At 33.5% G+C, this 23,375-nt stretch overlaps 1 protein-coding gene across 1 annotated transcript in view; it reads right to left on the bottom strand.

The window, feature by feature from the left end:
- The window catches only part of LOC133323604 (uncharacterized), a 102,837-nt gene extending 79,842 nt beyond the window's left edge, over positions 1 to 22,995 (bottom strand). Inside the window, exon 1 of the mRNA XM_061532523.1 lies at positions 22,874 to 22,995. Within this exon, the coding sequence (XP_061388507.1) occupies positions 22,874 to 22,940 (67 nt within the window). The 5' untranslated portion in view covers positions 22,941 to 22,995. The remainder of the gene's footprint in view (positions 1 to 22,873) is intronic.
- Positions 22,996 to 23,375: the final 380 nt, after the last annotated feature.

Below are 23,375 nucleotides of genomic sequence, written 5' to 3'. Positions count from 1 at the left end.
TAGTTGTATTAAATCTGTAAACAGAAAATCGTTCTATGATTACGGTAAAAAATTCGGAACTCAAAGGGCCATGAAAAAATATTAAAAAAATTCACGCCTTATAGGTCCCTTCTTTCACTTCTTGTCCCGCCTATCATATATTTATGTTTATCCCTCCATCCCCAAGATGTTGTTGATGTGTAAGTATTATATTTCCTGCATAAATCTCACTTCGAAACAAACAAAAAAAAAACAAACTCTTCGAAAAAGTTTGGGTGAATTTTGCTGAAAACCACAAATTGCTATTAACGAAAATCTAATCATAACCGGAAATTAATTTGACAGAAATCTCATTAAATTTACAGCTACCACAAAACATATGTATGTCCATATGTATGTATAAATGTATCTGAGCGCAAACATAAAGCCTGATATATTTTATGATCAAAACACAATGCTGCTACATACTTACATATGTTATGTATGCACATACCACATTAAACTGACATGTATATCTCTATTGCGATAGTGGATCAAAGAGGCGGAGGGGGAGGAATCGTGGTGGGCCATTGGCACAAATGAATATTACGATGATGCAGCTACTGATTCTGATGATGCCGACGATAATAGCAATATGACAGCATAGCTTATGGCTGTTTGTCCAATGATGATGACGATGATTATGTTATGATGATACTCTGGTCAGTGGACTGACTGGCAGACAAACTGACGGACTGCTGGCTAAGCTCATTCTCAGTAATTTAGGTTTTGATTTTTGCAAAAATGTTGTAATCATTTTATATACAAAATTTCGAATACCGAAATGCATACAGAAATGACAAGGGCATGAAAATGCATTATCATATAACCATAGCCAGGCCAGTCAGTCATCATTCAATAGCCTACAGAAATTCCAAATGTCAATAGCAATGACAGCAGTTGTAGATGTATCTCCTTTCGCCCCTGTTTTGTTGTATTCCATAAGTTTGAATACGTTTGAATAGTTTAGCTAGTCATTTGTAAACCAAAAGGATAATATCTGTCCATACTCGTATTATTGGGGGCATTGTTAAAATATTGTGGCCACGCCAATATTTCCGGTACTTTGGAAATGTAATCAAATTAAAAGCCTACGAGAATATTTGCTGTGTGGTCAAATGGGATTTATGGCATTTGGAAATGAAGGAAGCAATTCTTGGGATAAACATATTATTTGAAAAAATCTAGGCCTTGAAAAAATAGTTTTAAAATATAAACGCATTGTTTTGGTCTTTGAAAAATATTTTTTAAAAACACATCCACGCCATGACTTGGTCTTTAAAAAAAATGTTATTAAAAAATTTTCTACGCCTATAGTGAATGGCTACATATTTTTAAACCAGTAAGGAAAGTAGGAAAGTCGGGCTGGGCCGACTATATGATACCCTTCACCACTTTGGGTATATTTAGAAGATACATTCTGATATACGTCGGTTTTTGAAGGACTTTTGACATAAAGTTGAAGTAAATTAAATATGAAATCTATATTTATATGTGAACCTACTAACATCAATCCGTACACATGCCTTTCGGTAACCTATGCCAAATTTCATTCGGGCAGATTTAGAGTCGTATATGTACAATGGGAGAAATTTAAGTAAACCTATTTATAGCTCACTTGATACACGATATTCGGTATGCCGCACTGTTCAAAATGTGATCTCAATCAGACACCCGATCGAATTATATTTGAAAGCTATGTCTGCATATGCACCAATGACAAAAAAACGCAATAAAGTCATTATAGTCTCAATTTGATACGTTGTGCAAAAAATTCGTGTCAATTGGACATTTGGAGTTTAATGTGCCATTTACATAAAATTGGACGAAAATACATATGTTGGAGCTACACCTAAATCTGAACGGATTTTAACAAAATTTGCCAGCGATTAATTTAAGTACATTGCACACAATCTTTAGTCGGACAATCTTTGGCTATATCTAAATATAGCTAAACCGATTTTCAAGAAATTTTCCACACATCATTCTAGGCTCAATCCAGTACGCTGTACCAAATTTCGTGCAAATCGGAAGATATGTAGGGACTTAAGTGCACTATTTTCCTACAATCGGACGAAAATATATATGGGAGCTATATCTAAATCTGAATCGATTTTCACGAAATTTAACACACATCGTTCTAGACCTAATTCAGTACGCTATACCAAATTTTGTGCAAATCGACAGATATATAAAGACTTTGGTGCACCAATTTCCTAAAATCGGATGAATATATACATGGGAGCTATATCTAAATCTGAAACGATTTTCACGAAACTTTGCACACATCATTGTAGACTTAATTCAGTACACTATGCCAAAATTCGTGCCCATCAAAAGATTTCCAGGGACTTTAGTGGACTATTTACATTAAATCGGACGAAAATATATATGGGAGCTATATCTAAATCTGAACCGATTTTCAAGAAATTTTACACACATCATTCTAGACTCAATCCACTATGCTATGCCAAAATTCGAGCAAATCGGAAGATATGTAGGTAAATAATATGCCAAATTATTTACCTTAAATCGGGCGAAATTATATATGGGAACTATATCTAAATCTGAACCGATTTTCACGACACTTAGCACACGTCATTCTAGACTTAATTCAGTGCGCTATGCCAAAATTCATGCAAATCGAATGATTTACAGGGACTATGGTGCACCATTTTCCTAAAATCGGAGCAAAATATATACGGGAGCTATATCTAAATCTGAACCGATTTTCACAAAATTTAATACACATCGTTCTAGACCTAATTTAGTACGCTATACCAAATTTTGTGCATATCGAAATATATATATATATATATATATATGGGACTTTGGTGCACCACATACATAAAATCGGACGAAACTATATATGCGAGCTATATCTAAATCTGAATCGATTTTTCCAAATTTCAGTACGGTTCGTCCTTGGGCCAAATAAATGAGCTGTGCCAAATTTCAGCCAATTCGAATTGTAAATGCGACCTGTACTTTGTTTACAATTTAACACCAACAGACGGACGGACAGAAAGTGATTCTATCCATATTCTTAAAAGGAACTATGGGTCTATCTCCTTTCCTTTTGCCTGTTACAAACATATGCACAAATACACAATACCCTGTACCACAGTGTGGTGAAGGGTATAAAAATTAACGCCTTTGGTATGACTTGAAAAATATTTTTAAAAAATCCACGCTTATAGTGGCTATACAACAATTATTTTTAAACCAGTGAGGAGAGCAGTATAGTCGGTTGGGCCGACCATACGATACCCTTACACAATTACCACAAAGTTCTAACATTGCGGATGTTTATTCCGAGCCTGGGCAATATTTCGTGACATTTGCACCCTCTTGCCCGATTAGAGGTCAACAGCACCTCTTCCTTACACCGCCATATTTTTCCGAATATTACTAATACTCAGTACAGCCCATCTAATTACTTGTCCAGATTCCCTTCACCGTGGGTTATATGAAAAAAACACAAAAAATTCAGTTTTCGGTCCACTTTATCCAAAATTATTATCTGATCATCACCGAAAACTATAGGCGCTGTCCTTGACCACAACTGGAACATCATGGAAAATTTCAAATCTATCAGCGTTATATTTCCGCCCTCTAGTGTGGTAATGGGTTACTAAAATAATATTTGAATACGTAAGTACCTGTAAATATTTAAGTGAAACTCTCACATTCGAGAACATACGACAATATAATTGGTATCAATTTTAAGGTCAACCACTCCTCTTGGATATTCTATCAACTTCTCGGATCTATATCCTTCGGGAGTTAATATATACGTCATAGAATACAATTTTTGTAATTTTCACACAAAAGTCAGAGTTCAATTGACCCGCTAAATATTGACCGATCTTTATCAAAAAAAGGCATGCTCATTCTTTGGCCCGATCCCCTATTGCATGTAAAATTTCCCGATGTTCGGGTCATAATTGCGGCCTCAAGAACTCAAAATACTAAATTACAGCTAAATCGCGGGAAAGCCACGCCATGGCTACTTAAACAAAATATTTTTAAAAAATCTACTTTACTATTTCATAATGCCCCTTTCTTTCCAAATAAACAAGTGAAACTTTCTTGATAACAAAAGCAAATATATAGACCTCAATTGAAACTTTCATTGTGAAAGTAAATCTGAAAATTTCACAAAGAAAGTTTTAAATATGTAAAAGAAAGGAATTATTATGTCGCAAAGTTTTTCTTCTTTTTGACATGACTTTCCATATCCTTGTACAAAACATATCCTTAAAGAAAACAGCAACCAATAACTGCCAAGAAAAACACATATTATTGGCCATTTGTATGAATGTGAGCTCAATATATTCATATGTATGTGTGTACAATAGAAGTGGAGCGACAGCCAGACCACTTGAAACATACCCACAAAGAAGTTGTTTAACATTATCAACTAACCAGACAAAGAGGACAACTGAAAATAAAACATTTGAAGATTTGTGTCCAAAAAAACCAGAAATAAATTGTTTTTCAATCACTTTATCAGTTGGCAATTGCAATTAGAGCATTTCTTCGATTTTTTACACACTGGACATGGTATAAGATGTTTTTTGTTTGGTGGTATTTGTGTTGGAATTAAAGTTGTTTGTTATTTGCATAAAGAAGTAGATTAGGAAGCAATGTATTTAAAATACAATTTGATATGTTTGTAAAAATCCTTACAAAGACCAAATCTGATCCTGAGAATCTGTCCAAAAGGACAAATACTTCAAGTTTCAAATCTGCTAAAAACATTTGTTTTCCAGAATAGAACTATAAGCATTCTCTCAAAATTCACACTAAAGCTCCAATATTTAAGATAAGTGCTTTGAAATTTTGCAAAAACGTTACTCGCAGGATGTTGCTATATATCGGTCTACCTTTTTAAAAATGTCCTTTAAGGGAACCCCCACATTCTCGATTTTAATTTTTCAAGATTTTCAATGGGCTGGTAAATCAATACCAATGCTTGTTAAGGTTTGTAACTTTGCACATATATAATTGAAGATTTAAAATAGAAGAAAAATAGTTTACAAAAATTTTTTGTTATTGTTTTGTTGTTGTTTTTTGCAATTAAAGAAAAGTCCTTATTTTTGATGGCGGGCATGATAACTCCTCACTGGAACATCGGAATCCGAAAATTCCAACGGTGTTAGAAAGAGTACATGTCTGGCTCTCGTATGAACTAGGATTATTGACTTCGCTCTAAAATTAATTAAAAAAATATTTTTGGAAAATCGCCGATTTTTTACACAAAAACCAAGTTAAAAAATAAGGAAGATCTTCACCGATTGGCTTTATCCAAGTTCATACGATAGCTATACACTCACAGAGAAACGTGTAAAAATTTGAAATCGATTGGGTTATTAGTTTTTGAGTTATCGTGCCCGGCATTCACAAAAAAATGTTTAGAGAAAAACGCGTTTAAAGTTTGAGAAGCCCTTCAGCCGTCACTTGATGCTGACACAATAAATCGGCTATATCTTCAAGAGTTCTTGAAATTTTCACTTGAAATTATGAAGGAACATTCATTAATTAGTGTAGACTCGAATAATACCAACAAAATTTTTGACCCCAAGAATGGGGGGGTCCCCTTAACTAAATTTTCTGATCGAAGTGACTGTAATGCGCTGTCCTTAAAATGACCACTCCCAGTTTCTAAGGCTCTCGTTTCAGTTTTCAACATTGTGGATGTAATTTCCCATTTCTGAATAATAAATGGAGAAAAATATGTATTTCGGATTCTGAAATGGACAATAGTCCGGTTGACAGAATGCTTTCAATATAGTTGAAGTAAAACGTATTCCGAATCTACAAAATTGTGTGTAATTTGCTTTCGAACCTTTGAGAGGTTGATAAGACCTCAGTCATGTCAGTATAGTTATGAAGTACAGTCTCTTTATGAAATGGAAAGGCTGTAGATCGCATTTTCCAGTACTGCTCATAATATTAAATTTTGAAGATGATACACTTTTACTTGCGTGAGTCGATTGAATATTTAAAACGCACTTTCTGATTTTTTATGTGTTCTGGTCTTACAGCGAATGAGTGGTATGTAAAAAGTTTAACAAATATGACCAAATAATTCATCGACAGAACATTGCAGGCAAGGAAACATTGCCAGTAACCTATAAATCGTTAAGTTGGTTTCATGTTTCAGACATGCCAGAACTCAGCATAGAGAAGTGAGATGCCTCCTCCTGACAGCCTATTCAAGAGGAAGCGAATATTATTCATATACGTCAAAATATCGATGTCGTTTGTTGCAGTATCTCTAAGGCCATCTTTGCCATCATATGATAGATTGACCTAATCTGGTCTATCCGAAATGTTTTATATGAAGAAAGACGATCATATTTTAAATAGACCAACTAGATGAATAGAATTGACTCTGATGTACAGTTGATGATGCTATAAACGAAGATCACGTCCCACCCATTACAACTGAGCGACGTCACCTGTCTAAAGAAATATATTCAGGAGGTATTCGTGTTGCGAGCGAATTTATGGTAATGTATAATACATCTGTCGAGTAGGCACTAAACCTATTCACTTGTCCCACCAATCCTACCGGACCTAACTCCATGATATCCGAATCACTGAGTTTCAAACCGTGGAATTAGAACCACTTATTATCTTGCAGATTAACCCTGAACCTAGCTGAATCGATATAGCTATGGTTTTCCGACCGACTGTCCAATATAACTAGTAATTAAAGTTCAGAACCGATCGATTCAGACCGAAAACAACAAGAATAATGCGAACAGAAATAATTATATCCTACACAACTATGTTGTCAGGGTATTATAGCTTTGTGCAGCCCCAAAAGTTTGTAACGCCGCGAAATATTGGTCCTAGACCCACCTTTAAGTATACCGATCGTCATATCTCGACTAGGTGAGTCGATCTAGACATGTGTGTCTGTCCGTCCGTCTGTCCATTATAATTTGTAAACACGATACAGGCCACAGTTATGGACCAATCTTCACGAAATTTTGCATGTAGAATGGGTTCTGGCCAATTGTTTTTGATAAAGGTCGGTTAATATTTTGGGGATGAAATGAACCAAAAACTTTATTTTTGTTTTATTTTCGGGTCGCTCCTGAGGACGCAATTATGGCTCAAACACCGCGAATTTTTGCATGGGGAAGGTGATCGGGCCAAAGAATAAGCATGCCTGTTTTGATAAAGATCGGTCAATATTTAGCGGGTCAAATGGACCCTGACTTTTGTTTGAAAAATGACAAAATGTGTATTCTATGGCGTATATATTTGCCCCTGAAGGACCAGGACCCGAAAAGTTTATATTATATCCAAGAGGAGTGGTTGACCTTTAAATTGATACCAATTATATTGTCGTATGTACTCGGATGTGGGAGTTACACTTAAATATGAACAGGTGCTTACGTATTAATATATTATTTAGTAAACCATCACCACGCTAGAGGGCTGAAATATGGCGCTGATCGCTTTAAAATTTTCCATGAGAATCCAGGTATGGTCAAGGACAACGCCTATAATTTTCGGTGATGATCAGATAATAATTTTGGAATGAAGTGGACCGAAAACTTAATTTTTTATGTTTTTTTTCGATTCGATCTATAGACCACATGCCGAACGTCACAACAGAACCCACAGTGAATGGAGTCTGGACAAGTGTTTAGAAGGGCTGTACTGAATATTGGGAATATCCGGAAAATATGTCAGTGTAAGGAAGAGGTGCTTTTGACCTCTAATCGGGCAAGAGTGTGCAACTATTACGAAATATTGCCCATATACGGATTAAAAATCCGCAGAAAGTTAGATTTCCGTGGTAGTAATGTAGGGTATCGTATGGTCGGCCCCGTCCGACTATACTGCTCCGCTCACTGGTTTTATCCATTTCATTTTTGATGATGATCGATAAAAATGTTGAAGGTAAAAATATGTAAAACGGGGGTTGTTATACCCTCTGTCTTATGGCTAATGAGGGTATATTCACTATGATACGGTGAAAATGTGCTTCATCGAAATCATGGTTTTAGATGTTGCTTTGGACCAAATCCGTTTCAGAAAATTTGGAGTCGATTAAGAAATGTCCATCCGTCTTACTGGCCGGCTGGTGCGATCTCGAAGGGAGCGACCGATTTCGTCTAAACTTTGCACATCGTAATATGTATTTCAAACTTAGTTGAAGTTCGAAGATGGGGAATATCGGTAACTACTTCATGTACCTCCCCGATAAAAAGGTAAAAAATGTGTTAAAAATTAATCTTATAATATCATGGGAACGGACTATCCGATTTGAACCAAACTGTTTACAAACTATTATCTTACTAAGCCTAGAACAAGTTCAGAGATGGGACCCAGTGGTCCATTCCTTCGGGTACCTCTCCAACAAATAGTCAAAATTTAAAAATCCCATATCAGGCGAACAAAATGTCCGAATTGAATCAAACAGTACACAACGTATTATCTTCACCAACCCTATTAGATCCAATAGGAAGATGGGATCCATTGGTCTACTTCTACTTCAAGCACTTTCCCCACAAAGGGTCAATTTTTTTTCAATATTTATTAAATTAAAGAAAATTGTGTAACTGATCTGACCAACATTAAATCTTAAAATTCTTTCATATTAGCCATAGCCAGAGTCCGCCTTGAGAAATAGGTTGCCAAAGATTAAATTATCAATATATTTTAACTGCAAACCAACACCCTCCATCTGGTATCCATTTTCACACCAAAAGATCTGCAGTTGTAGTCCGTGGAAGTAGAAATACTTCCTTGGAGATTGATAGTGAGCGTAGAAAGATTGATCAAGCTATGTATGTCCTGTTTATCAAATCGCTTTACGATCCAATTATGGTCGGAACTCCACGAGTATTGGCTAGTTAAGTAATGCCATAATCACAAAAAAGTTCACGAAATGTTGACCAGAATCGGAGATAGCTGCGCAAATGAAGGAATTCTTAAGTCCCCAATTCTTTCGTTTCCCCTGAATATAATTATATCCTCCATACTAAGGAATCTTAAGTATATCTTAAGTTTATCATACCTCGAAATATTCGTCGGAGACCCCATGAAGTTCATATATTCGGCTGAAATCACGATTGAGATCGCAATATTAAAAAAAGCCTTGAAATGTTGAACATAAAAGATGTTTGGTGTTGGGAACGGGATATACCGGTCCACGGTTTGGTATAACTCCCATATAAAAGTAAATGTTCCAATAAGTTCCCGTCCCATTTTTGAAAATTTTTAGAAGTTTAAACGAACTTTCCCCATCGAAGTGGCTGTCAATTCGCACTCCGGGGTATTGAATAATAGACAATATATTTGCTGAACGAATTCGATATAGGTTTTGGTATAGACTCCACAATAAGATCTCGCGGTAATTTCCTACCGAAATGTGGCATTCCGAAATTTTGGAGATTAAAAACATATTTGTAGAAAATTTTAAATTTAGAACCAGATTTTGTCATAAAGGTTTCGGCCAATTTTCGTCATTTTGAGGATTTTTAGCCGCATGTTCCCACTAAAGTGGCAGTAATTTGGCATTTCGGATTCTTAGAAGTTGTAATATATTTGTACAAATTTTAGACATAAGTCCATGTTCCTATATGGCCACAACATGAAGGTTCCGACACAGTTTCGACATTATAAAGTTTTTAACAGCATTCCGGCCCAATTATGTGTATTATATTTTGTAGTCCGAAGAGCAGTTTCCAAACGATGTGGCCACCAATTTGTTATCACAGGTTCTTTGTAGATAAAAGTCTTCCTTACAGAATTTGTTAAATTTTCATATCCGGATCAACATCCTTGAGTGTTGGAGGATCAAAAACTGCTTTTCCTAAAAAATGTTTCCTTAGTGACTACTGAGGACAATTTTTCTATAGAAAACGCTGAGCCTCACCTACCCACTGAGGTTACGATTTGTCTGTAGAAAACGTTAAGTCTCAGTACTGACTGAGGATCGGTATTTTCTATTGAAATTGAAATTTTTTGAACTCAATTTAGAACATTGTTTTGCCTCAGTACCCACTGAGGATATACATTTTCATCTTAGCCACTGAAGATACGATTTCTATAGACAATATCTCCTCAGCACCCACTAAGTTTTTTTTATAGACAAATTTGAATTTAATTCGCATATGCAAGTTTCGCATCAGGGCGGAATAAATACAAGTTATCAACGTACGACATTTGTAAAGCCACATAGCCCAATATGCCTGATGAGCCGCTTAACCAACGGCGAAACGCGTCGCATAATGGTGGGTACGTAGGTTCTTCTCCTGGCTTTCCTTTTCATTGCAAAACATAGATCATCAAGCTCGACTCGAAAGAGTATAAATAACCACTCGAAAGAGTATAAATAACCACTTAAGAAAAAGTTTCTAGATTCAGTGTGGCATTTGTTTGTAGGGATGTGAGTGTTTACTTTTTTAGGTTGATCCCTTTCTTGTAGTTTTAAAATAAAAACAACAAGATTTTTATTTTTGGAAAAAGTTACCTCTGTAACGATTGAGGATAATATTTTGTAGACAATTTTTCTAATTCATACCACCCCAATGTCCACAAAAGTATAACAAACTTTGTGATACCTTCTTTTTTCGCCGAAGGTTTTAGTTTGCTCAATTTAAGTTGTAAAGAGTTTTGTTATTAAGTTCTGATGCCGATGCCATTGCTCCGAACTGATTATGCCACCGCTGGAGCTGCTGCTCCATTGCCGATGATGATGCTGTTGATGATTTTCTTCTTCATCTTTTTGGGTTATAGTTGCTCCGTTGTTATTCTTATTATTGCTTCCTGTAGCAGGCAAAAGTACCCGAAAAACAACACGAACAACAACAACAACAATAATAAAAAACAGCATCCAAAGTAGAGAAAAAGTATTTGTTTATGATGTTCTTGTTGTTGTTTTATTTTATTTCTTATTATTGTTGTTGAGGAACTCAAATTGGATGGACAGAGAGTCTGTTGGTTTGTTGTTCGGAATCCTACGTGCATTTCCCCACCATTAACCGGCAAAAAGGCATTCTTTTTCCTTTGCTTTGATTCTGGTTTGTTTTTCTTTGGTCGAAATAAGAGGATTTAATTAATTTGTAAAATAAGTTGTTTTTCTTTGGCACTGCTGTTCTTGTTGTTGTTGCTGCTGCTAATGTTCGAATGGGTTGTTTTTCCAGGTTCTCTCTCTTATTGTTATTGTAATGAATGTTAAGTATTTGTTTGGAACAAAAAGAACAAAAAACTTGATGATTTGCTCAATACGAAAATTTTAGGTCATTAAAAAAACGAACCTAACCTCTTCGAAAAACAAACTAAAGCCATTTAACTTTTAAACTGCAATGGAAAACACACACACATCCCAACAAAAATATAAACAATTAGAAAAACAATTATTTTGTAAGACAACAATTTATTTTATTTGTTTCTTCTTCTTCTTCTTTATGGGGTTTGAGCAGAGTAGAAGAATTGAAATTTGCATTGAATAGAATTTCAATACTCCGACAACGGAATTTACCGAACTAATCTGCTTAGCTGTAGCTGATAATAGCCAAGGAAATGCCAAAGCAATTGTGGTGATTATTTATGGCCATTGAAATACAACAAGAGATATTTTATTTATTTACTTTTTTTTTGTATTTCATAACAAATTCTAATTTATTTGTTTTTGCAACTGATGACATGACAGATGAATAGACAACAATAAAATTATATGTTTTCTAAAGAAACGAATTTGTCATTGTTTCTAAATGCATTTTTTAGAGAAGCTTTTGCGATGCTTATGACATCATCATAGAAACAAAAATTTAAATAAGCTAGAAAATATATTGAACAAATTTCATTTTCTTCAGGGCCTCCTGAGGCAACATTTTTCTATAGAAAAAATTTCCTCAATACCCACTGAGGCTATTTTTTCTATAGAAACATTTTCCTCAGTACCCACTGAGGATACATTTTTCTATAGAAAAATTTTCCTCAGTACCCACTGAGGATACATTTTTCTATAGAAAAATTTTCCTCAGTACCCACTGAGGATACATTTTTCTATAGAAAAATTTTCCTCAGTAACGACTGAGAAAATATTTTTTTAAAAATCCACGCCTTCTATGGAGCCTTGAGAAAATATTTTTTTAAAAATCCACGCCTTCTATGGAGCCTTGAGAAAATATTCTTAAAAAATCCACGCCTTCTATGGAGCCTTGAGAAAATATTCTTTAAAAATCCACGCCTTCTATGGAGCCTTGAGAAAATATTCTTTAAAAATCCACGCCTTGTATGGATGGCTGCCTTGAAAAAATATTCTTTAAAAATCCACGCCTTCTATGGAGCCTTGAGAAAATATTCTTTAAAAAATCCACGCCTTCTATGGAGCCCTGAGAAAATATTATTTAAAAAATCCACGCCTTCTATGGAGCCCTGAGAAAATATTCTTTAAAAAATCCACGCCTTCTGTGGAGCCTTGAGAAAATATTCCTTAAAAAATCCACGCCTTCTATGGAGCCCTGAGAAAATATTCTTTAAAAAATCCACGCCTTTTATGGAGCCCTGAGAAAATATTCTTTAAAAAATCCACGCCTTCTATGGAGCCCTGAGAAAATATTCTTTAAAAAATCCACGCCTTCTATGGAGCCCTGAGAAAATGTTCTTTAAAAAATCCCCGCCTTCTATGGACCCCTGAGAAAATATTCTTTAAAAAATCCCCGCCTTCTATGGAGCCCTGAGAAAATATTCTTTAAAAAATCCACGCCTTCTATGGAGCCTTGAGAAAATATTCTTTAAAAAATCCACGCCTTCTATGGAGCCCTGAGAAAATATTCTTTAAAAAATCCACGCCTTCTATGGAGCCTTGAGAAAATATTCTTTAAAAAATCCACGCCATCTATGGAGCCTTGAGAAAATATTCTTTAAAAAATCCACGCCTTCTATGGAGCCTTGAGCAAATATTCTTTAAAAAATCCACGCCTTCTGTGGAGCCTTGAGAAAATATTCTTTAAAAAATCCACGCCTTCTGTGGAGCCTTGAGAAAATATTCTTTAAAAAATCCACGCCTTCTGTGGAGCCTTGAGAAAATATTCTTTAAAAAATCCACGCCTTCTGTGGAGCCTTGAGAAAATATTCTTTAAAAAATCCACGCCTTCTGTGGAGCCTTGAGAAAATATTCTTTAAAAAATCCACGCCTTCTGTGGAGCCTTAAGAAAATATTCTTTAAAAAATCCACGCCTTCTGTGGAGCCTTGAGAAAATATTCTTTAAAAAATCCACGCCTTCTGTGGAGCCTTGAGAAAATATTCTTTAAAAAATCCACGCCTTCTGTGGAGCCTTGAGAAAATATTCTTTAAAAAATCCACGCCTTCTGTGGAGCCTTGAGAAAATATTCTTTAAAAAATCCACGCCTTCTGTGGAGCCTTGAGAAAATATTCTTTAAAAAATCCACGCCTTCTGTGGAGCCTTGAGAAAATATTCTTTAAAAAATCCACGCCTTCTGTGGAGCCTTGAGAAAATATTCTTTAAAAAATCCACGCCTTCTGTGGAGCCTTGAGAAAATATTCTTTAAAAAATCCACGCCTTCTGTGGAGCCTTGAGAAAATATTCTTTAAAAAATCCACGCCTTCTGTGGAGCCTTGAGAAAATATTCTTTAAAAAATCCACGCCTTCTGTGGAGCCTTGAGAAAATATTCTTTAAAAAATCCACGCCTTCTGTGGAGCCTTGAGAAAATATTCTTTAAAAAATCCACGCCTTCTGTGGAGCCTTGAGAAAATATTCTTTAAAAAATCCACGCCTTCTGTGGAGCCTTGAGAAAATATTCTTTAAAAAATCCACGCCTTCTGTGGAGCCTTGAGAAAATATTCTTTAAAAAATCCACGCCTTCTGTGGAGCCTTGAGAAAATATTCTTTAAAAAATCCACGCCTTCTGTGGAGCCTTGAGAAAATATTCTTTAAAAAATCCACGCCTTCTATGGAGCCTTGAGCAAATATTCTTTAAAAAATTCACGCCTTCTATGGAGCCCTGAGAAAATATTCTTTAAAAAATCCACGCCTTCTATGGAGCCCTGAGAAAATATTCTTTAAAAAATCCACGTCTTCTTTGGAGCCCTGAGAAAATATTCTTTAAAAAATCCACGCCTTCTATGGAGCCTTGAGAAAATATTCTTTAAAAAATCCACGCCTTCTATGGAGCCTTGAGCAAATATTCTTTAAAAAATCCACGCCTTCTATGGAGCCCTGAGAAAATATTCTTTAAAAAATCCACGTCTTCTTTGGAGCCCTGAGAAAATATTCTTTAAAAAATCCACGCCTTCTATGGAGCCTTGAGAAAATATTCTTTAAAAAATCCACGCCTTCTATGGAGCCTTGAGAAAATATTCTTTAAAAAATCCACGCCTTCTACGGAGCCTTGAGAAAATATTCTTTAAAAAATCCACGCCTTCTGTGGAGCCTTGAGAAAATATTCTTTAAAAAATATTCTTTAAAAAAATATTTTTTAAAAAATCCACGCCTTCTGTGGAGCCTTGAGAAAATATTCTTTAAAAAATATTCTTTAAAAAATATTCTTTAAAAAAATATTTTTTAAAAAATCCACGCCTTCTATGGAGCCCTGAGAAAATATTCTTTAAAAAATCCACGCCTTCTATGGAGCCCTGAGAAAATATTCTTTAAAAAATCCACGTCTTCTTTGGAGCCCTGAGAAAATATTCTTTAAAAAATCTACGCCTTCTATGGAGCCTTGAGAAAATATTCTTTAAAAAATCCACGCCTTCTATGGAGCCTTGAGCAAATATTCTTTAAAAAATCCACGCCTTCTATGGAGCCTTGAGAAAATATTCTTTAAAAAATCCACGCCTTCTATGGAGCCTTGAGCAAATATTCTTTAAAAAATCCACGCCTTCTATGGAGCCTTGAGAAAATATTCTTTACAACATCCACGCCTTCTATGGAGTCCTGAGAAAATATTCTTTAAAAAATCCACGCCTTCTATGGAGTCCTGAGAAAATATTCTTTAAAAAATCCACGCCTTCTATGGAGCCTTGAAAAAATATTCTTTAAAAAATCCAAGCCTGTTGTGAGCCTTGAAAAAAATGTCTATTATTTTCCCAAAAAATTCTTCTATTACGTAATTGTATTTGTAAGCGATTTGCAGCTGCTTCAGTGCCGTTTACTTTTTGATTCTTATCCGCCATCATTAGATAACATTAGAAATGAGATTCACAGGATTTTCATATTTATTTCCATAGCACAAAAAAATATCCTTGTTCGAGGATTGTTTTTAAGCTTGTTTGCCTAAGAGCCACCATGGGACAGCAGTAGCAATAACAACAAAAACGACAAGGACAATAATCATAACATTTGAAGTTGTTTACCAGAAGGACTAGAAATAAATGATGGCAAAATAATGACAACGCTGATGACGATGATGTTACCAAAGACCAGGACCTCATCAAAAGATTTAAGGATAAGTGTTTGTTGTTGTTTTTGTTAGGAAATTTCAGTTGGATTGTTTGGTTGGTTGGTTCGTTGATTGGAAGTGGTCGCTGGTCCACCAGAGTTTCTTCTGCCATTATCACAACATTTAATGATGATGACAAAGTTATGGAAAAGGGGAGCGATGGGTTGAGGTCCCTGGAAATCAAAGATTTTTATTATCATAAAAATATCATTTTGAAAAATAATGATTGCAAAATGATTTTTCCATTTACCAGAAAAAAAAAAAAAAACATTTCATGGCTGGTGAAATGGTGTGATTATTGATTCATCATCGTCGTAGTCTTTTTTTATTGCTGTGGCAACCTCAGCATCCTCATCGTTGAACTTTTTTCTTCTTCTAAAAATAATGCGAAAGTACTATTGTTGTTTTTGTTGTGGCAACAACAACAACAAGTAATAATAACATCTGAATAATAATCTGTTTATATTAATATTGTTGTTGTTTGTGCTGCCGATGCCACTTGGGCTTCTTCGTCTTCTTCTATTTCCTTGATAAGATGTAAATTATCACTGCGATTATTACCGGATTTTTCCAGTTTTTGTTGCCTTCGGAAATGCAAATGCGTAGAGGATAATGGCCCCCGTTTGATGGCATGGTAATGGATTTGTTATTTACCTCTTGAACAAAAATCCTTGAATTCTCATTAATGATACACAATTATTTTTGATAAGGGATTGGGATTCTTTTTTTAAAGAATATTTTTTCAAGGGTCACAACCGGTGAGAATTTTTTAAAACATATTTTTTCAAGGGTCACACAAGGCGTGGATTTTTTTGAAGGATATTTTTCAAGGGTCACAAAAGGTGTGGATCTTTTAAAGATTATTTTTTTAAGGGTCACCCAAGGCGTGGATTTGTTAAAGATTATTTTTTCAAGGGTCACACAAGGCGTGGATTTTTTAAAGAATATTTTTTGAAGGGTCCACACAAGGTGTGGATTTTTTGAAGAATATTTTTTGAAGGGTCCACACAAGGCGTGGATCTCTTAAAGAAGATTTTTTGAAGGGTCCACACAAGGCGTGGATCTCTTAAAGATTATTTTTTCAAGGGTCACACACGGCGTGGATTTTTTAAAGTTTATTTTTTCAAGAGTCACACAAAGCGTGGATTTTTTTAATTATTATTTTTTCAAGAGCTAAACAAAGCGTGGATTTTTTAAATTATTATTTTTTCAAGGGTCGCACAAGGCGTGGATTTTTTAAAGATTATTTTCTCAAGGGTCACATAAGGCGCGGATTTATTAAAGAATAATTTTTAAAGGCTCATATCGAGGCGTAGATTTTTTAAAGAATACTTTTTAAAGGCTCATATCGAGGCATAGATTTTTTAAAGAATATTTTTTCAAGGCTCATATCAAGGCGTAAATTTTTGAAATAATATTTTTTCAAGGCTCATATCAAGGCGTAGATTTTTTAAAGAATATTTTTTCAAGGCTCATATCAAGGCGTAGATTTTTTAAAGAATATTTTTTCAAGGCTCATATCAAGGCGTAGATTTTTTAAAGAATATTTTTTCAAGGCGTAGATTTTTTAAAGAATATTTTTTCAAGGCTCATATCAAGGCGTAGATTTTTTAAAGAATATTTTTTCAAGGCGTAGATTTTTTAAAGAATAATCAAGGCGTAGATTTTTTAAAGAATATTTTTTCAAGGCGTAGATTTTTTAAAGAATATTTTTTTTCAAGGCGTAGATTTTTTAAAGAATATTTGTTTTTCAAGGCGTAGATTTTTTAAAGAATATTTTTTTCAAGGCGTAGATTTTTTAAAGAATATTTTTTCAAGGCGTAGATTTTTTAAAGAATATTTTTTCAAGGCGTAGATTTTTTAAAGAATATTTTTTCAAGGCGTAGATTTTTTAAAGAATATTTTTTCAAGGCGTAGATTTTTAAAGAATATTTTTTCAAGGCGTAGATTTTTAAAGAATATTTTTTCAAGGCGTAGATTTTTTAAAGAATATTTTTTTTCAAGGCGTAGATTTTTTAAAGAATATTTTTTTCAAGGCGTAGATTTTTTAAAGAATATTTTTTTTCAAGGCGTAGATTTTTTAAAGAATATTTTTTTCAAGGCGTAGATTTTTTAAAGCATATTTTTTTTCAAGGCGTAGATTTTTTAAAGAATATTTTTTTTTCAAGGCGTAGATTTTTTAAAGAATATTTTTTCAAGGCGTAGATTTTTTAAAGAATATTTTTTCAAGGCGTAGATTTTTTAAAGAATATTTTTTCAAGGCGTAGATTTTTTAAAGAATATTTTTTCAAGGCGTAGATTTTTTAAAGAATATTTTTTCAAGGCGTAGATTTTTTAAAGAATATTTTTTCAAGGCGTAGATTTTTTAAAGAATATTTTTTCAAGGCGTAGATTTTTTAAAGAATATTTTTTCAAGGCGTAGATTTTTTAAAGAATATTTTTTCAAGGCGTAGATTTTTTAAAGAATATTTTTTCAAGGCGTAGATTTTTTAAAGAATATTTTTTCAAGGCGTAGATTTTTTAAAGAATATTTTTTCAAGGCGTAGATTTTTTAAAGAATATTTTTTCAAGGCGTAGATTTTTTAAAGAATATTTTTTCAAGGCGTAGATTTTTTAAAGAATATTTTTTCAAGGCGTAGATTTTTTAAAGAATATTTTTTCAAGGCGTAGATTTTTTAAAGAATATTTTTTCAAGGCGTAGATTTTTTAAAGAATATTTTTTCAAGGCGTAGATTTTTTAAAGAATATTTTTTCAAGGCGTAGATTTTTTAAAGAATATTTTTTCAAGGCGTAGATTTTTTAAAGAATATTATTTCAAAGTGTAGATTTTTTAAAGAATATTTTTTCAAGGCGTAGATTTTTTAAAGAATATTTTTTCAAGGCGTAGATTTTTTAAAGAATATTTTTTCAAGGCGTAGATTTTTTAAAGAATATTTTTTCAAGGCGTAGATTTTTTAAAGAATATTTTTAAAGGTTCATATCGTGGCGTAATTTTTAAAGAATATTTTTTCAAGGCGTAGATTTTTTAAAGAATATTTTTAAAGGTTCATATCGTGGCGTAATTTTTAAAGAATAATTTTTAAAGGCTCATATCGTGGTGGTAAAATGTAGCCTCAGTGGCTATTGAGGAAATGCTTTCTTTAGGGAAAATAAAAAATCTGTTAATCAATTTATTAATTTATTTTGTACCTATTGTCCTCCATATCTCCCAAAAGAGGTCAAATAAAATAGCCGCCATTAAAATAAAAATTCTTTCACATGTGTTGAAAATAAATTGCCCGCAATTTGCCTTGTAATCGAGTTAATTGTTAACATAAGGCATTCTCCGAATAAGAATAACAATTGAAAATCCCAGTAAAAATCAAGGGAGTGACAGGCCAATTGTAACTGCCCAAAATGAAATTTTAAAATTTCCAGCAAAATTAAAACATACAGAAATTGCTGCTAAGTTAATTTGTAATACAAATGTGAATGTCAAGTTGTTAACAGAAAACAATAACAATTTCATACTTTCTTCCTTTTGGCCAGCAATTTATTATTGCAGTGTGCTCATTCACGGGCCTCATCAGCAGCAGCATCATCATCGTGGGCAGCAACAACCGAAGTGGATTCATTGCCACACGGCAATGATGACGATGATGGCTATGAGCTGGCACATTCACTTTTTGCCTCACATAAATATGTGAATGTGTGAAGCGGGAATCATTGCAATTCATATGGCCTAAATGAATTTTTGGCCCAAACGAAGAAAAAAAAACCATATTTAGCCTTTTTAAAAATATGCCTCGGTTTTAATTTATTATTTCTGCTGCTGCTGTTGTTGTTGGGAGTGTTGTTTCTGCAATGGGTTCTGTATTTAAAAATTATTTCATGTTCTTCATAAGTTTTGAGCCATTTTTTGCTGTTCAGCTGCAGCCCAAATGACCAGCAATTAAAAGTAAAAATTGTCGCACATTCATTTCGGACACAGGACACATGACGGCCGCTTAAATTGGTTCATTTCATAAAAATGTTTGTTTTTTTTTTAATTTTTTTGCTGTTTATTTTGTTGAAAAACAACAAAAGCACTGCTGCCGCGCCATGGTGGGAGGGTGTCAATATAATTGAGTCATAAAACATTCAACAAATATGACCAGATTTCCACTGAAAAAATCCCATGGCTTCATAGTTTTTATTGTTTTGTCCCGGGTTTTTTGTTCGTACTTTTTTTGGGAGCATGTTCTGCTTTCATTATTCTTCTTTCTTTCGCTTTTTTTATTATTTTGAAATTTCCCATTAAATTGAAAATATAAATTGTTAATAAAAATTTAATTCATTTTTCGTACAATGTAAGGTGTGTGATTTTCTTTTTTCTACATTGTAAATTTCACAAGTGGAACAGAGGGAGCAAGATTTTCCAGGAGGTTAAATAGATATTTATTAAATTGAAACCATTTAAAATTTGCTAGAAATATTAAAAAAAATATTCTATAGGCCATAACAAATTAAAGCCTGCCCTACCATATTTAATCTCGAAAACTATCAATAATAAATTGTATTAAAAAATATTTTTTACAAAAAATTTTTCTCTACAAAAATTCTGAATTTTGAAATCCCCTTAATGTGTTTTTAGATTTTAAAACTATTTTATGCCAATTGTTTACAGTCACGTTAACTGTGCCAAAGAACAGGCCTCTAAATTATTCATTTGTTTACAATTACTGCTGTCGGTTTTTTGAATAATTTTTTTTTTTTAAGTTCATTAACAATAAAACTACGCACTCAACACAACAACACTATGTGCAACAGGTATGTGTCAAACATGAATTATTTGGATATTAAGGTTGAAATAGAAATTTCTCAGAAAAATAATAAAAAAAATCCACACCTATAGGGGCTACTCAAAAAATAATTTTAACCAGTAAGGAAAGTAGTAAAGTCGGACTGGGCCGACTATATGATACCCTTCAGCACTTTGGCATATTCTACATATATATATATATATATATATATATATATATATATATATATCATAATAGACGTCGCCTTTTCGAAGGCACATTGACATGAAATTGAACGAACTCAAATATGTAATCTTTATTTAACTAACTGACATCAATCCGTACATATATTCTGACACGTATGCTAAGTTTCATTTCATTCTGGCAGATTTTTGCGTACAATGGGACAAATTTATGAAAATTGATTTATAGCACAATTGATACACGCTATTCGGTATGCCGCACTGTTCAAAATTTAATCTCAATCAACACCCGTTGGAAATATATATGAAAGCTATGTCTGCATCTGCACCAATTTCAACCAATCGCAATAACGTCATTTTAGTCTCAATTTGATACGTTGTGTAAACTTTCGTGTCAATCGGACAAACATTAGGAGTTTGGTGCACCATTTACCTAAAATCCGACGAAATTATATATGAGATCTAAATCTAAATCTGAACCGATCTTCATGAAACATAGCACAAATCATTCTAGACTCCATATAGGGTCTTTGGTGCACCATTTACATAAAATCGGACGAAAATATATATCGGACCTATATCTAAATCTGCACCGATTTTAACGAAACATAGCATACATCATTCTAGACCCAATCCATTTCGCTATGCCAAATTCCGGGCAAATCAAAAGATATATAGGTACACCATTGGTACACCATTTACTTTAAATCGGACGAAGAGATATACATGGGAGCTATATCTAAATCTGAACCGATTTTCACGAAATTTAACACACATCATTCTAGACCTAATTCATTACGCTATGCCAAATTTCGTGCAAATCGAAAGATATATAGGGACTTTGGTGCACCACTTACATAAAATCGGACCAAAATATATATGGGAGCTTTATCTAAATCTGAACCGATTTTCACGAAACTTAGCACACATCATTCAAGGCAAAATTCAGTACTCTGTGTCAATTTTCGTACAAATCAAAAGATATATAGGGACTTTGCTATACCATTACCTTAAATCGGACGAAAATATATATGGGAGCTATATCTAAATTTGAACCGATTTTCACGAAACTTTACACACATCATTATGGACCTAATTCAGTACCCTATACCAAATTTCGTGCAAATCGAAAGATATATTAGGGCTTTGGAGACCCATTTCCCTTCAATCGGACGAAAATATATATGGGAGCTATATCTAAATCTGAACTGATTTTCACCATACTTAGCATACGTCATTATAGACTCAATTGAGTTCACCATGCGAAATTTCGTGCAAATCGAAGAATATATAGGGTCTGTGTCAACATTTACCTTAAATCGGACGAAAATATATATGGGAGCTATAAAATCTGAACCGATTTACACGAAACTTAACACACATCATTCCAGGCTCAGTTCAGTAAACTACGCCTAATTTCGTGCAAATCGAAAGATATTTGGTGCACCATTTACATAAAATCGGTCGAAACTATATATTGGAGCTATATCTAAATCTAAACGGATTTTCTCCAATTGCAATAGAGTTCTTCCTTGGGTCAAAAAAATGAGCTGTGCCAAATTTCATTCAATTCGAATCATAAACGAGACATGTACTTTGTTTACAATTTAACATAAACAGACAGACGAACGGACGGACGGACATGCATAAATCGACTCAGAAAGTGATTCTATGCATATTCTCAAAAGGAACTATGGGCCTTTCTCGTTTCCTTTTGCCGGTTACATACATATGCACAAAGACATAATACTCTGAACCACAGTGTGTTGAAGGGTATAAAAAAATTAAAAAAATCCATCCATATTTTTAAATAATCCACGCCTTGTATGGATGGCTGCCTTGAAGATATATTCTTTAAAAAGTCCACGCCTTGTATGGATGGCTGCCTTGAAAAAATATTCTTTAAAAAATCCACGCCTTGTATGGATGGCTGCCTTGAAAAAATATTCTTTAAAAAATCCACGCCTTGTATGGATGGCTGCCTTGAAAAAATATTCTTTAAAAAATCCACGCCATGTATGGATGGCTGCCTTGAAAAAATATTTTTTAAAAAATCCACGCCTTGTACGGATGGCTGCCTTGAAAAAATATTCTTTAAAAAATCCACGCCTTGTATGGATGGCTGCCTTGAAAAAATATTCTTTAAAAAATCCACGCCTTGGATGGATGGCTGCCTTGAAAAAATATTCTTTAAAAAATCTACGCCTTGTATGGATGCTTGAAAAAAATTTAATAAATTTACTTCGCTTAAATGGACCTCTTTAGAAGTTCTTAAAAATACTACTTTTGTTACTTCCTTTGTTTTCTTCATTCCACCCCAATATTCACCCGCACATAAAAAACCTATTTGGAAGCCAACGGAAAAAACAACACAACGTAAATAAAAAGTAAATACGCAAATAATTCTTATGTGTTATTTTTTTAATTCGGTTACGTTTTGACCCACTTACCTGGTAATGACAATACGCCATTCAAAGCCAGCAAGGTGACAACGAATAGACCAATGAAAGATTTCATTTTGTCGCTATCGATGGGAATTTGTTTGTTAATGGACTTTTCCTTTTAAATTTTTCACTCACGTAATTGGATATTTTTTTCACTTTTTTTCAAAAATGGTTTTCAAATATTTCTTTTTTTGACAATTCTTATAATTTTTCAATTTTTATTTAGCACTGCAAATTCTAGAACAAAAAGAAGAAGAAGATTTTTTATTATTACTAATTATTTGTATTTGTTGATTTAATTGAAGGTAATTAAATTTTTATTGCTATTGTTGTTGTCTGTGAATGCGAAAAAAAAACAAAATGACAAAAAATAGAACTGCTCCCACACTCAAATATTTTATTATTATTTATTTATTTTTTTTTTTTTTTTGAAACGTATATTTTTGAAATTTATTTCAAATATTTTTTTAACTTTTCCAAATATAATTTTTTGAATTGCCTTTTTCAA

This window comes from Musca vetustissima, unplaced genomic scaffold (assembly GCF_032173495.1).
Source record: "Musca vetustissima isolate MV318-11 ecotype Yass unplaced genomic scaffold, APGP_CSIRO_Mvet_v1 utg61470, whole genome shotgun sequence".
Lineage (NCBI taxonomy): Eukaryota > Metazoa > Arthropoda > Insecta > Diptera > Muscidae > Musca > Musca vetustissima.
This window is presented reverse-complemented; position numbering and strand designations above follow the sequence as displayed.